At 51.4% G+C, this 15,030-nt stretch overlaps 1 protein-coding gene across 2 annotated transcripts; it reads left to right on the top strand.

The window, feature by feature from the left end:
* Window positions 1-59: 59 nt before the first annotated feature.
* On the top strand, window positions 60-14,038 carry ANP32A (acidic nuclear phosphoprotein 32 family member A). Of its 2 annotated transcripts, none has more exons than XM_038146991.1 (8): window positions 60-265; window positions 7,785-7,934; window positions 8,048-8,170; window positions 9,517-9,715; window positions 10,985-11,071; window positions 11,909-12,006; window positions 12,587-12,647; window positions 12,766-14,038. In XM_038146991.1, exons 1-8 carry the CDS (start codon window positions 212-214, stop codon window positions 12,825-12,827), a joined length of 834 nt encoding a protein of 277 aa, XP_038002919.1. In that variant the 5' UTR covers window positions 60-211; the 3' UTR covers window positions 12,828-14,038. The 2 variants fall into 2 exon arrangements, with proteins under 2 accessions (XP_038002919.1, XP_038002918.1); XM_038146990.1 differs by having other exon boundaries at window positions 63-265; window positions 10,973-11,071.
* Window positions 14,039-15,030: the final 992 nt, after the last annotated feature.

Here is a 15,030-nt window from a genome sequence, read left to right as displayed (position 1 = left end):
GTTGGCCGGCCGCGCCGTCAATCGCGGCGGAGCCCCCGGAGCGCCCGCCCCCGCGGTTATCAGGTTAGTGCGCGCCGCGGTGCTGCGCTCGGGCTTCCGAGCGGCGCTGGGCGAGCCCGAGTCCCTCCGCGCCCCGCGATCGGGGGGCTCTGCACGGGGTCACTGCGCCAGCCGAGCCGCGCACCCTCCGCGCCTCCCGCCAGCCACGGACATGGACATGAAGAGAAGGATCCACTTAGAGCTGCGGAACAGGACGCCCTCAGATGTAAGCAATGCAATGCCAAAAAAAAAAAAAATTAAATTAATGCTAATAACGCTAATGATGAGAATAATAAAAAGCCATCCCACGGTTATTTTTTTTTTTTTTTTGGCGGGGTGGAGCGTGCCAGGTGTTGGCGGGGCCGCTGCTGCCCTTGAGGTGCCTACCTGTATGTGTGGGGGGCTGTGCCCCCCGCTTTGGGGGGCGCGGGGCGCTCCGGGGACGTTCGGGGGCTCCCCGGGGCTGCTCCTGCCCGTGCCGGGCTGCGATGCCTCGGAGAGGGGCTGGCCGTGCATTAAATAAAAAATAAGTTGCTCGCTGCTCTCTCTCTCGGCGTGTTTAGTTGGCAAATATTTGTGCAGGGTGCTGGGCTAGGGAGAGGCAGGCAGGGACTGCGAGTGAGTTGCGAATGGTTTAGTTTAAAGTGCGTCTTCATTTCTTTGCAGTGATCAGGCAAGAGAGACTGGGGAGCCATATTTGTAACTTTGTAGTCCTCATGAACGCGCCCTTTCTCTCTCTCTCTCTCCCTCTCTCCAGATGCTGAGAAGATAAAAGGAAAGAATTTTGAAACCGACGCTTAGCGTTGGTTGGGTTTGGTTTGGGCTTTTTTTTTTTCCCTGTTGTTGTTTTTTTTTTTTAATTATTTTTTATTTTTGCGGGCGATGGGGCATCGCCGCCGGTAGCGCGAGCGTTGAATAATAATCCTAATAATCATAAGAATAATAAAAAATAATATTGGAAGAAATGAACGCACTCTCCACCCCCTCCATCCCCACACACGCACAAAAAGGCTGGATGTGTGTGCGTGTTTTTCCTTCTTCCCCCTTTTCCCCCCCTTTCCTTCCCCCGGGGCCGGACTTCAGGTTGTTGTTCCGCGTCTGGCGGAATAAACGGGGGACGGCGAAAAACTTTGGCAGGACAAAAAAAAAAAAAAAGAAAAAAAAAAAAACCCAACCAAAAAAACCAAAACCCCAACAAAACCCCATAACAGGCAAGAAAATAGCCGGGGGAGGGGGGAGGAAAGAAGCGAAAAATAGGAAAACCACCCCAAAAAGAGTGGGCGGGAGGTGGCCGGGGGCAGGCGGGGCGCGAACCCGCGGCGGGGAAGCCCCTTCCCCTCATCCCCCCCCGCCCCGCCGGGCCCCCGGCGCTGCCCGGGGAGGCTTCACCGAGCCCCGGCCCCGCCGCGTCCCCCGAGCCGCCGGAGGCTGCGGGAAGGGGAGAGCGGGGGGCGAACGTACCTCAGCGGGCAGCGCCCGGGGCAGCGCGGCGGGACGCGGCGGCCGAACCGAGCGCGGTGTGCTCCGGGGAGGGGGGGGGGGGGGGGACGACAAAGGCGGGCGCGGGGCGGCGGAAGCTGCGCTTTAAAGTTTAAAAACTCCTGGGCGAGCAGGAGGAGGAAGAGGAGGAGGACGGCGAGAGGAGGAGGTGGGGGGGACGACTCAACGGCAAACCCCGCGGTACAACCGCCATGGCCGGGGGGGCTCCGTGAGGCGACCGCAGCGCAAGTAGGACGCGGCGCCATGTTCTGTGCTGCCCCCCCGCCTTCCCCTCACGGCCGCCGCCTCCTCCTCCTCCTCCTCCCGCCGCTGCCGCTGCCTCGGCCGCGGGCGGCCCCGCGGGGCCGTGAGGGAGCCCCGCTGGCGCCGGGGCTGAGGCGCTGCGGAGGCTGCGGCGGGGCCCTCCCGACATGACGGGCGGCGCTGCCATTTTGTCGCCGGCCGCGGGGCGGGAGGAGATTCGCGAGGGCCGCGTTGGGGGTAAAAATAAAAAAAATTAAAAAAAAAAAAAAAGAGCTTTTTAAGAATTGGGTTTTCTTGAGTATTTGGGGCACCGGGAGGTGCGAACGGGGCCGGGGAAGCACCGGGAGGAGCCCCGCGGTTCCCCCGGGTGAGGAGCGCGGAGCGGGGAATCCGCCTCCTTCCTGGGCAGGGCCCTGTGGGGAGGCAGCGCTGGGCTTGGGAAGTGTTTTGCTCCTCTTCATCCTGTTTTTTCTTGTTTTTTCTCTGCTTTTTCTCATTGAGTTTCCCCCTGATTTTTAAAGAGTTTTCTCTCTTTGTTCATTTTTTGCCCGCATTCCGCCTCACCACCCTCACGGCTGGAAGTTTCTTCCCCATTTTAAACGCTGTTTAAAACCAGCCTCCAAAGGGATAAACTCAATTTTCCCCTCATTTCCATGCTTGCCTTTTTGTGCTCGCTTTTGTCTCACGCCAAAAAAAAAGTTGGGAAAACTCGGAGCTGGAGGGAGTTCCCTGCTCCTCAGGGCTGGGAATGGGCAGCAGGGAGCTGGAAAATCGGGATCATTTCACCTTTCAGCGCTTGGTTTTCCTTGGAATTTTCAGGAATTTTGGTGCCTGCATCCCCCCCCAAAGTGTTCTAAATCCCAGTTTTTTAGGTGGAGAGCTGGAAATTCCAGTTGGGAATGTTGTTGTGTTCTTAGCTGAGTGCACGTGTTGTTTAGGGAATGAAGTTTGTGGGATGACTTTTGTTCCTTTAAAACATTAAAGGGAAATCCTGCTAATTCCACCCTCTGGAATTGGGATTTGGCAGGAATATTGATGCCAAAGTCATTTGTTCCTGGATTCTAGGAAGTTTTGGGTGGGCAGGATGAGTTTGGGAGTTGTTTCCCTTAATTTTGAGTGTTTGTCATTATTTCCCAATTTTATGTGGAATAGCAAGAAATCCTGGGAAAATCTCCCTGAGTTTTGACAATTTCCTTGCATTCTGTGCTGCTTTCTGATTTAAGTTATCCTGAAATGAGAATTGAGTGTGAAATTGAATGAAATTGAATGAAATTGAATGAAATCAGAATCTCAGGATGTGGATGGGGTTTTGTGCTTCTTTGGGATATTTTCCACCTGGATCTCCTATTTTCCATGGAATTCTGGGCTTTTCCATTGGATGATCCCAGAAAGTCACATCATGATTAATAAATCATCCTAAAAATGATCTCAGGTGGATTCTGTGGAGAAATTCCTTCCTCGATCTCATTTTTATTGTTTAATTTTTTTGAATTTTCCCTTTATTTTTAATATTAATTCGGTGTCAGGAAAAAAGTGGATTTTATTCCTGGAAAACTGGGAATTTTTGGATGTTCAGGAAGTTTTTTTTCCAGGTATTCCCACGTTTTATCCCATTAAATTTATGAATCACAGCAAAACTGTGATTTTATTTCTCTTATTACTATAATTTTAATTATAATTAATTAATTGCTCCTAATCTCCTCCAGGAAGTGTTCACCTGGGCAGATTTTGGCACTCTCGTGCTCATTCCCCTCAGGAAATACAGAGGAAATTCCAAATATTGGGAAGCAGGGGTGGCTGGGAGATTAAAATTAGTCTGAAAATTTGATTTAATGTGGGAAAAAAAATTCCTTGATCAGCCCCAAATTCCATCAGAACATTTGGAATGTCCCAAAAAAAGGAGGATTCTCAGGAGGCGAAAACCAAATCCAACAGAAAACCAAGAAAAATGGGAAAAACAACTGAGACGGGAAAAGTTTTTTTTTTTAAATCTATTTTTAATTTTAAAGGGAATTTTTCAGATTTTTCCACTGTTTTGCTCTGGAATTGAAATTTCCAGAGGGGAAAAAAAAAAGAGCCAGGAATGAGAATATTGGGAACTTAAAAGCCAGGATTGGGAGGAATAAAAGTCAAAGTTTGATCCCTGATGGAATCCCCATGGATGGGAGGGACGGAGAGACTTTGGCTTTTTTCCTGTTTTTTCCTGGAAAAAAAAAAAAAAGGGAATATCAGCAAGGAATCTTCCTAAAATTCCTTCTGAGTGCCAGGGGAGGCTCAGGTGGGACATCAGCAGGAATCTTTTCATGGAGAAGGTGGATGAACATTGGAAAGGGCAGCCCCTGTGGAATTGCCATCCCTGGAAGCGTCCGAGGAATTCCTGGATGTGACACTGGGAGCTCTGGGGTCAGGCGCAGCTTGGACTCAGCCCTGGGTGTCTTTCCCGACCTCAGGAATGCCGGGAGTTGAGATTCTTGGCGGGGTTTTCCAAGGAAGGTGCGGCAGAGGAGGAATTCCGATGGGAATCTTGGGAAAGCTGGGATGAGTTTGGAGTCCAGTTGGAACTTCCTGGGATGGGAATTTGGTGTTCCCAGGGAAAGGTTTAATCCGGAAAGGTTGGATTCCGTTGGTTCTTCCCAGTCTTTTCCAAGGGTTCTCTTGATTCCGGGTTGGAGCTCCAGCTGGGTGAGCTGGTGTGAAAGAGGCGGGAATGGAGCGTGTTCCCGAGGATCCTGGCTTTCCTCAGGAGTCCTGGATTCCTCAGATCCACCTGGGAACTGCTGAAGGGAACAGGATTCCTTGGCTGAGGGAATTCCCATAAACTGGGGCTTAGAGGAATCCCAGAATATTCCTGGGAAGCCCTGGCAGCCGTGGTGCCGATGGAATTCTGCTCCCGATCCCGGTATCCGTGTTAATCCCATCCAGTCCCTTCCCTGCCTCTGCTGTGGGGTTCTCCAGGCTGGATGATTCCCAGGATTTCCATGGAATTGGGCTGCTGCTGGATTTCCTGGGATTTGGGTCGTGTTCCATGGCCAATTTCCAACGCTCTTTCCCTGCCCCGGGAGTTTTGGGATTCTCTTCCCGGCACATTCCCGGCCAGGAGATGCTCATGGATAACTGGTTGGAAATCAATTTATCCCATCTCGGATATTCCCACTGGGAATTTGGTATTCCCAGGAAAGGTTGAATCTGGAAAAGTGATTGGATTGGTTTAGAATGGATTGGATTGGATTGGTGGCTGGATTCCATGGCTTAGTGGTGTTTTCCAAGGATTCTCTGATTCCAGGTTGGAATTCCCGTTGGGATGAGCTGGTGTTTGAGGTGGGAATGGAGCATCCCCAAGGATCCTGGCTTTCTTCAGGAATCAGTTTATCCCATCTGGGATATTCCCAAAAAAGCCCTGGAGGGCTGTATCCATATCCCAAATCCTGTGGGGTTTGGGGAAGGAATTCCATCCCCTGTTTATCCCGGGGCAGGAAAAGGGTGGAAAACCTTGGGACTTCTCCCTTCCCTGTGGAATGGGATCCCGCTCCAGGTCAGCTCCTCATTCCTGAGCAGCAGCAGCCGCTGAGGATCCCCCTGGGATGGGAATCCCATGGAATGGGAATCCCCGGTGGCCACGGGCCATGGCACCTGCTGCCCTCCCTGCCCTGGGCAGAATTCCAAGGGCTCTGGAAAACCTGGAAGAGCTCCGGAGCGGTGGCCAAGCGGACACAGAGCAGCTGCTGGGAGATACTCTGTGGAATCCTTCCCTGTTTTCCACCAGGAATGAGACCGCTCTGAGCTGCCGTGGGGTTGGATCGTGGAGAGCTTGGAATTGCAGCTGGAATTAAATTAGTTAATTATTTCAGTTGGGCTCTTGAGTTTGGGGATTTTGGGATGATATTGGAGCAGGGATTGGCTCATCAGAGCCTTTGGAGCAGTTCCGGTAATCCCGGGATTGAGTAGGAAGTTCATCCAAGCTTTTGTTGGTCTGGTCGCATTCCAGGTGGGATTGGAATGGGAAATCTAGAGGATTTCTTGCCTCCGGTTGGAATTTTGGGGGAGACAAATCTTGGAAAAGTTCCTGTTAGAGATGCTGTGGAAAGTGATGGCCTCTCCCAAGGCTCCTTCTCCTTGAAATTCCAAGATTTTACGGAGCGGGAATGTGCCGTGGAAGGCAGAGACACCTGTGAGGTGTTGGGAAAAGTCCCACTAATCCAATTCCTTTCCTTAGGGAATCCTCCTGGATTTCCTTGGAGATTCTTAGGCCATGGAGCCATCCTGGAATTTTGTTTGGCATCCTCTTGTTTCCAGGGATTCAGGGAGACGTTGCTGTTGGGAAGGTTTGGGAATGCGCTCTGCTCTTCCCAAACTGCCTCTGAACTCATCCAAGCTTTCCAAACGTGGCCTCTTGGATTCTCTGTGGATTTGTTGGATCTGTGCCTTTGCCCAGTGCTGGAAACAGGGAAGGAGGGAAAGTGGCATTTGTGCACCAAACTTCCTGAAAAGCGGGGAGGAAACAACCTTCCGTACAAAATTCCATGGAGGGGCTGGAATGGGATGGTCTTTAAGTCCCTTCCTACCCAAAACATTCCAAGATTCTAAAAAATATACAAATTAAAAGGGAAAAAAAAGGCAGTTGGGTCATCGGCCTCGGTGCTGAGGGGTTTTCCCTTTTATCCGAGACTATTTCCAGCTCTTCCTAGAATCTCCACTCCAAACCTGAGGGAATTGTTGTCTAATTCCCTGGTTTTCTGTGCAATTCCCTGGTTTCCATGCTGAGGGAGGACGGAGGGATGGATATCCCACCTCCTGGATCAGGGCTGGAGCTGTTTGTCCCTCAGTGTGAGCCCTGGGCTCATTCCTTTCCCTCCATTCCCACTCCCCTCAGCTCCCGAAATTCCGTGAGGAATTCTCAAATTCCTCTGAGGCAAAACCCTCCTGGGGCTTCCTGGTGAGGATCCCAAACTCTTCTGGCTCCATGTCTGGGGGAGCCGGGATGAGATAACAGAGCAGGGATACAGATAAGGAGGATTTGCTCCATTCCACTTTTCCCGCCTTTTTTTGGCGGGAGCTCCAGGTGTGTGTGGAGAACATGAGGGGGGAAAAACTTTTTTTATTTCACATGGATCTTCAGGAGAATCCTGATAATTAAACACCACTGAGGGATGAGATCCATGAATTTTCCACCTAAATTTCAACCCAGTGAGTAATTTGGGAATTTATTTTGGGGATTTTGGGTTTTTTTCCCCCTCAGTGTGTGGGATCAGGGCTGGAGCTGTTTGTCCCTCAGTGTGAGCCCTGGGCTCATTCCCTTCCTTCCATTCCCGCTCCCCTCAGCTCCTGAAATTCCGTGAGGAATTCTCAAATTCCTCCGAGGAAAAACCCACCTGGGGCTTCCCGGTGAGGATCCCAAGCTCTTCTGGCTCCATGTCTGGGGGAGCCGGGATGAGATAACGGATCAGGGACACAGAAAAGGCGGATTTGCTCCATTCCACTTTTCCTGCCTTTTTTTGGCGGGAGCTCCAGGTGTGTGTGGAGAACATGAGGAGAAAAAAACTGTTTATCCCAGATGGATCTTCAGGAGAAGCCGGATAATTAAACACCATTGAGGGATGAGATCCATGGATTTTCCACCTAAATTTCAACCCAATGAGTAATTTGGGAACTTATTTTGAGAATTTTGGGGGGCTTTTTCCCTCTCATGATGGAAAAAACTTCTTTATTTATCCCCAAATGGATCCTCTGGAGAATCCTGATGATTCAACACCGTTGAGGGAAAAGATCCACTTATTTTCCTTATTTTCGGGGGGTTTTCTCTCTGAATTTCACCCCAACGAGTGGTTTGGGAGTTTATTTTGGGAATTTTGGGATTGTTTTTGTCCTCAGTGTGAGGGATCAGGAGCGCTACCTCGATGCTGGCTTTCTTCTCAACGCAACCCCAAACTCCTGCTGAAAACCTCCTGATTCTTGCGAATTCCCTGAAATTCCTTCTGTTTTTCCTTGCTTTCTTCCCTCTGCAGGTGAAAGAGCTCGTTCTGGACAACTGCAGGTCGTACGAAGGGAAGATCGAGGGCCTCACGGATGAGTTTGAGGAGCTGGAATTCCTCAGCACAATCAACGTCGGCTTAACCTCAGTTGCAAACTTACCAAAGTTAAACAAACTTAAGAAGGTAAATCCCGCCTCCCCGAGCCAAATCCCTCCTTTTCCCCTCCTCCACGTGCGCAGAAGTGGCTGGAAATGGGATCAAGTGGGATTTCTGAGGATGTTTTTGGGCCTTTGCAGCTCGAGCTGAGCGACAACAGAATCTCAGGAGGCCTGGAAGTGTTGGCAGAGAAGTGTCCGAACCTCACGCACCTAAACCTAAGCGGCAACAAAATTAAAGATCTCGGGACAATAGAACCTCTGGTGAGTCGGGATTGCTCCTGGGAATGGGATCCATCCTGTTCCAAACCCTTGGAATTCCTTCCGCTATCCCAGGTTGGTCCAAGCCCGGCCTTGGGCGCTTCCAGGGAATGTCACTCCTGGAATGTGTGCCAGGGTCTTTCCCCCCCCCCACTCCTTCCCAAAATTCCAGTTATTCCTGCATCCCAAGGCCTGGAGAGTTGGTTTTGCTCCTGGGAATGGGATCCATCCCGTTCCAAACCCTTGGAATTCCTTCCTGTTTCCCAGGTTGCTCCAAGCCCGGCCTTGGGTGCTTCCAGGGAGTGCCGCTCTTGGAATCTGTGCCAGATCCTCCCCCCTCCAATTCCTTCCCAAAATCCCAGCGAATCCCGGGATCCAGGCCGCATCCCAAATCCGTGTCCCTGTTCCCGGTGAGCCGCTGCTTCCCTCTAGTGGCTGCCGGGCCGGGCTCCCCCATTCCCGGCGGGAATCGCCGCAGCTTCCCAGGATTCCGCAGGCTCTGGATCCATCTCCAGGCACTACAATTCCCATGAAAACCCTTCCAGGAGCAGCTCCTTCCTGGATCTCCTTTCCTGCAGCACAGGGAAAAGGCAGAGCTGCTAAACTCCTGGAGAAGCCTGGAAGTGCTCCCGGCTCTCCCCGTTTTCCCATTCCCAGGCCTTTTTCCCAAGTGCTTTCCACATAAAGGGAAAGGAGATATTCCCTTAGAGTTGATATTCTTATCCATGGATAAGCCTTGATACAAATACTCAATTCCTTCGGATTTTATTTTTAGGATTTCCAAGTTCTGTGGGCAGGGCAGACTTCCTTCCAAAAAAAAAAAAAAATTCCACAAAATCCCCAGGAATTAAATTCCTATTCCATTTCCATGTGTTTTTTTTATTTTCCATCGTCTAAGGAAAAATAATTCAATTTTTGAACTTCTCTTATCAAAGTTCTTGTGTCCAGATGCTCCAGTCCCGCTTCCAGCGGCAGGAATTCCTGGATCTGGCTCCTTTGGGATACCTCCCTGGATATCAGTTATTCCTTTGGATTTGGGAGCTGCGGAACTCCAGGGAGAGCCTTTCCCATCCCAAATGAAATTGGGATTTTCCAAGCGGTTTTTCCGGATTAGGGGCAGAAATTCCAGAGGGAGCTGACTGGGAAAGGGGGGAGGAGTTGGTTTATTCCAAGGTCGGGCAATTTGGGAATCTGGATATTTTTTATAAAGATTCCTGTTTTTTTTCCCTGCCATCTCCAGGGAGCCCAAAACACCCCCGGGAATCCCTCGAGCACATTCCCCGTGGGATCCTTGCCTTTGGAGGGGATTCCCGCGCCGGCAAACCTTCCGAATTGCTTTGTTTTCCCAGAAAAAGTTGGAAAACCTGAAGAGCTTAGACCTGTTCAACTGTGAGGTGACCAACTTGAACGACTACAGAGAAAACGTGTTCAAGCTGCTGCCGCAGCTGACGTACCTGGACGGCTACGACAGGGACGACAAGGAGGCGCCCGACTCCGACGCCGAGGGATACGTGGAGGGGCTGGATGACGAGGAGGAGGATGAGGACGGTACGGGAATGGGAACCGGCACCGGCAGGGGTGAGGGGAGGGAGAGGGAATGAGGAGGAGTGAGGGAATGAGGGGAAAGGATGAGGGAATTGAGGGGAGGAATGAGGGAAAGGACCTTAGCGACCTGAGGGAATGAGGGGAAGGAGTTGAGGGAATGAGGGGAAGGAGTTGAGGGAATGAGGGAAGGAATGAGGGGAAAGGATGAGGGAATTGAGGGGAGGAATGAGGGAAAGGACCTTAGCGACCTGAGGGAATGAGGGGAAGGGATGAGGGAATGAGGGAAGTGAGGGGAGGGAGTGAGGGAATGAGGGGAAGGAGTTGAGGGAATTGAGAGGAGGGAATGAGGGGAAGGGATGAGGGAATTGAGGGGAGGAATGAGGGAAAGCACCTCGGTGTCCTGAGGGATTCAGGGAAGGGACCTGAGGGAAGTGAGGGGAAGGAGTTGAGCGAATGAGAGAAGGAATGAGGGGAAGGGATGAGGGAATTGAGGGGAGGAATGAGGGAAAGGATCTTAGCAACCTGAGGGAAGGAGTTGAGGGAATGAGGGGAAGGGATGAGTGGAAGGAGTGAGGCAATGAGGGAAAGGAGTTGAGGGAATTGAGAGAAGGGAATGAGGGGAAAGGATGAGGGAATTGAGGGGAGGAATGAGGGCAAGGACCTTAGCGACCTGAGGAAATGAGGGAGTGAGGGAATGAGGGTAAGGGATGAGGGAATGAGGGGAAGGAGTGAGGGAGTGAGGGAAGGAGTTGAGGGAATTGAGAGGAGGGAATGAGGGGAAAGGATGAGGGAATTGAGGGGAGGGACGTTGGCATCCTGAGGGATTCAGGGAAGGGACCTGAGGGAATGAGGGAAAGGACCTTGGTGTCCTGAGGGAATGAGGGAAAGAAACTCATTGTCCTGAAGGAATGGTGTGTGTCCTGAGGGAATGGGGGGAAGGATCTCCATGTCCTGAGGGAATGGGGGGAAGGATCTCCATGTCCTGAGGGAAGGAGGTGAAGCAATGAGGGAATGAGAGGAAGGACCTTGGTATCCCAAAAAAATGGTGGGAGAAGGAGCTGGGTGTCCTGAGGGAATGAGGAAAAGGAATGAGGGAAAGGAACTGCGTGTCCCAAAGGAATGAGGGGAAGGAATGCGGGAATTGAGGAAAGGAGTGAGGGAATGAGGGGAAGGAGCTGAAGGAATGAGGGGATGGAGCTGGGTGTCCTGAGGGAATGGCGGGAAGGAGCTGGGCAGGGCCTGAAGGAGCAACTTCCTCAGTTTTATCCCTAGTGAAAGACCGGGACGACAAGGAAGCGCCGGATTCCGACGCCGAGGGATACGTGGAGGGGCTGGATGACGAGGAGGAGGATGAGGACGGTACGTGGGATGTGCTCCATGGGATTCCTGCATCCCGAAGGAATGAGGGGAGGAGGTGGCAGGGCCTGGAAAATCCCATTCCTCCATCTGGGAATGGAGGGGTGGGATCGGGAAGGGACTGAAGGAATTATGGGAAGGGGGATGAGCATGGATAAGAAGGAATGTCCTGGAACTGTGGAAATCCTCATGGAAAAGGGTTTCCACAGGCATGGAAAAAAGCAGGAATTAGGGAGCTGCTCCACGAGGGAACTGCATGGAAAACTCGGGGGAGCTCCAGTGAATCTGTGCCAGGAACTGAGGAAGGAACAGCCTGGAATTCCAGGGAATCCCAGTGCTGTAGGCACCACCTTTCCCTGGCCGCCCCTGGAGCCATCCCAGGATGAGGATCCGGCTGATCCCAGGGAATTTGCTGGATTCTCCCATCCCAGCAGCACAGCAGAAAAGCTGGATGTGCACTTTTCCCAGGAATGCTGAGTGGGAACTCTGGGAAGGTTCCCAAAAGTTCCCAAATGCATGGAAAACACTCCAGGGGCTCAGCACATCCCGATTTTCTGCTGGGAATTTTGGGAATTGCCTAAAAAGCTGGAATTTTGTGTCCATGGGAAGGCTTCTGATGGATGATGGGAAAGTTCTGCTCCATCCATTCCTGGAAAAGCTGGGATTCCCCAGCTCCCAAATCCTTGGGAATAGTGGGAAGTGGAGCAGCTGGAGCGACTCCAACCCTGCATGCCCCGACAATCCTGTGCTACCCCTCAGGAATTCTCTGCTCGGATTCCCAGATTTTGGGTGGAATTATTCCAAAACCCTCAACTTTTTCCACGGATTTTGTTTTTCCAGAGGAGGAATACGACGACGACGCTCAGGTAGTGGAGGATGAGGAGGATGAGGAAGAGGAGGAGGAAGGGGAGGAGGAGGATGTGAGCGGAGAGGAGGAGGTGAGCCTTGGAATTCCACCTCGGGAATCCGGGTGGGAAGGGTTGGACAGGAAATCTGGGATTTGAGGAATTTTGGGATTCACTTTGTGCTGGGGCGGATGAAGGATGGGATGGGATTGAGGGGAGGGGAAAGTGGGATTGGAGGGAAAATGGGGCTGGAGGAAGGAAAATGGGATTGGAGGAGAGAAAGTGGGATGGGAAAGGGGAAGACAGAATTCCCAGAATTTGTTGTCCCTCTCCTCCAGCCCTGAATCCTCTCCTGCCCCTCTGGAATGTTCCTGAGCCTCCTCAGTTCTGCTCAGAGGCTCTGGATCAATCCAGCTTTTCCCATTCCCATAAATCCCAGTGCAGTTTTCCTAAACTTGGGAATGGCACATTCCCACATTCCCAGCTCCAGCTCAGGGACTGATTCCCTGGGATTTCAGTGCCAGCTCCTGCTATTCCATAAAAAACGGGAATACTGGGAAGTGGCTCCTTGCTGAGGACATTCCAAGGACTTTCCCTCCTTGGAAGATGGGATGTTGGGAAAGCTCCTGGGCTGATCCCAAGCTTTACATCCTGGTTTTTCCCGGAATTCCAGGAGGATGAGGAAGGCTACAACGACGGCGAGGTGGACGACGAGGAGGACGAGGAGGAGCCTGGTACGGAACCAATCCCACTTTTCCTAAGGAAAAACCACCTCAATTCCATGGCAAATGGAATTCCCGGAAAAGCAGGAATGTGGCTCCTGGAATAATGGGAATTCTTTCTTTTTTCCAGAGGAAGAGCGGGGCCAGAAGAGGAAACGAGAGCCTGAGGATGAGGGGGATGAGGACGACTGAGCAGCCTTTCCCTGGAAAAAATTCCCTCTTGTGATTTGACTGTTTTTATCCCGGAATTCCCCCTTTTCCCACTCCCGACCCTTTGGATTTCCTTTTCTTTTCCTGGTTTTTTTTTTTTTTTTTTTTGGTTTTTTTTTTTTTTTCCGGATTGTAACGTTGCTGTGGGAACCGAGCGGGAGCAGCGAGGGTGGGAAGGGAATAAAATCCTATTTTTACTGCCGCTCCTCCTCCGATTCTTTGGGAATTTTTTCCTTGGATCCTTTTCCTTGAATCCCTGGAACTGCGAGAGTTGAGTAGGAACCGAGTTGGGAATCCTCGGAGCGGAGCTTGGACATCTCGGAAGCAAAACGAGGAGAAAACCGACTTGAAATCCATGGATGAGCCGGGATTTTCCCACCTCTGCCATTCCCAGATCCACGTTTTTTTGGGAATGGCAGCCAGTCCTCCTCCCTGGGGTGGCAATGGTGCCTTGCTCCGTGGGGGTTTTTTTGGGAATGCTGCCATTTCCAGCCCTTTTTCCCAACTTTGGGAATTCCCTCTTTGTAAATAGTGACCAAACATTTTTTTGGGAATGTTGGATTTTTCGGGATGGGTTCGGAGCTGGTGACTTTGCGATCCCTGTGTGTTGTGTGTTCCCGGTTTTCCTTTAATTTGGGAGGGAATTTTAGGTTTTTTAGGAAGTTTTTTTTTATTATTTCTGGGGGTTTTAGGGGAATTTTTGGGAATTTTCATGGCTCCAGTGCAGCCAAATCCCTGGAAATGGCAGGCATGAAAAAATATGGGGATCTCTACAAAAAATACCCCAAATTCCCAAATTTCCCAACCTTGGAATAAACCAACTCCTCCCCCGTTTCCCAGTCAGCTCCCTCTGGAATTTCTGCCCCAATCCAGGAAAAAACACTTGGAAAACCCCAATTTTTTCACCCAGAAAGCCAGGAATTCCAGGAGAAATGCCTGAAATTCCATGGAAATTCCTGAAAATTGTATTTTCTTACCTTGTGGGAGGCAAAAAATAAGGAAAATCCTTGGGGAATGTACAGATCCTGCGGGAAAAGTCCCTTTGGAAGTGACTTGGATTTCCTAGGAAAGCTTCCGTGTGTAGAAATCCAGCGGCTCCAGGTTTTTTTGGGAATTTGGGGGCCCGGCAGAGCCACCTTTGGAGTTTTTGTCTGTTTGGCTTTGAGGAATTTCAATAAAGCTTTTGATACAAATCCCGCCTCTGGAATTCTTTCTGGGAAAACAAGGAGTGGCAGCCCTGGAAAAGCGGGGATTCCCAGATCTTTTTTAGCACCCCAAAGAAAGGGAAGTACAGCTCTGGAAAAGTGGGAATTCCTGGATCTTTTTAGCACCTTTGGCTCCCTAAAAAGAAGGAATCGCTGCTCTGGAAAAGTGGGAATTCCCGGTGTTTTTAGCGCCTTTGGCTTCCTAAAATCCTTTGGATGAAGCCCAGGGGAGAGGCTGGGGTTGAGTGAAGCTCCTGGAATGTTTTCCCTTGGGAATGGGGGGTTCTGGGGCGTTATCCCAGGAAAACTGGAGCCTTTCTCCTGGAAAATCCTCTCCCGGCTTTGCCAGGCTGGGAACAAGGAGCTCCTGGATCCCAGGTAAGAGCCAGCGCTCCATGTTTTCCTCCCTCTGGAATGAGTTGGATCCTGGAAGTGTTGGGATGAGCTGGGAATGAGGATCCGTGCTGGATTCCAGGATCCATCTTCAGCTTCTCCCCCCTCCCTGGTCTGGGGGAGCGCATCCAGGAATTTTCCTTGGGATCCCCCCAGCCCCTGGGTGGAGAAGGAAAGGCGGGAAGGCGGCTCTGGTATTCTGAAAAGGTTTTATTCCATCACTATCCCGTGGGAGCATAAATAATCGGGAATGACAGCACATGGAACGCAGCAGGGAACGCCGGGAACGCAGGACACGGACGGGACAGACCCGCGCTGGGAACGCCGGGAACTCCAGCAGCTCGGATTGAGTGGGAATTGGGATCTCCAGGAAAAACCAACGGGATTTGGTGTCGTTCCCTGTGCTCCGGGCAAATCCCATCAATCCTGGGATTGTCCTAAGTGCTGAGCCTGGCAAGCTCCAGGTGCATCCCTCGGGATCCATCCTCAGGATCCATCCCTTGGGCTCCATCCATGGAGCCATTCCCCCAGGAATATCCCGGGATCCCACCACGGGGAGGATCCCAAATTTCCACCATGGGAAGGAT

This window comes from Motacilla alba, chromosome 10 (genome assembly GCF_015832195.1).
Source record: "Motacilla alba alba isolate MOTALB_02 chromosome 10, Motacilla_alba_V1.0_pri, whole genome shotgun sequence".
In the NCBI taxonomy this organism is placed as follows: Eukaryota; Metazoa; Chordata; class Aves; order Passeriformes; family Motacillidae; genus Motacilla; species Motacilla alba.
Note: the sequence above shows the minus strand (reverse complement) of the source record. Positions and strands in the feature narration are given on the sequence as shown.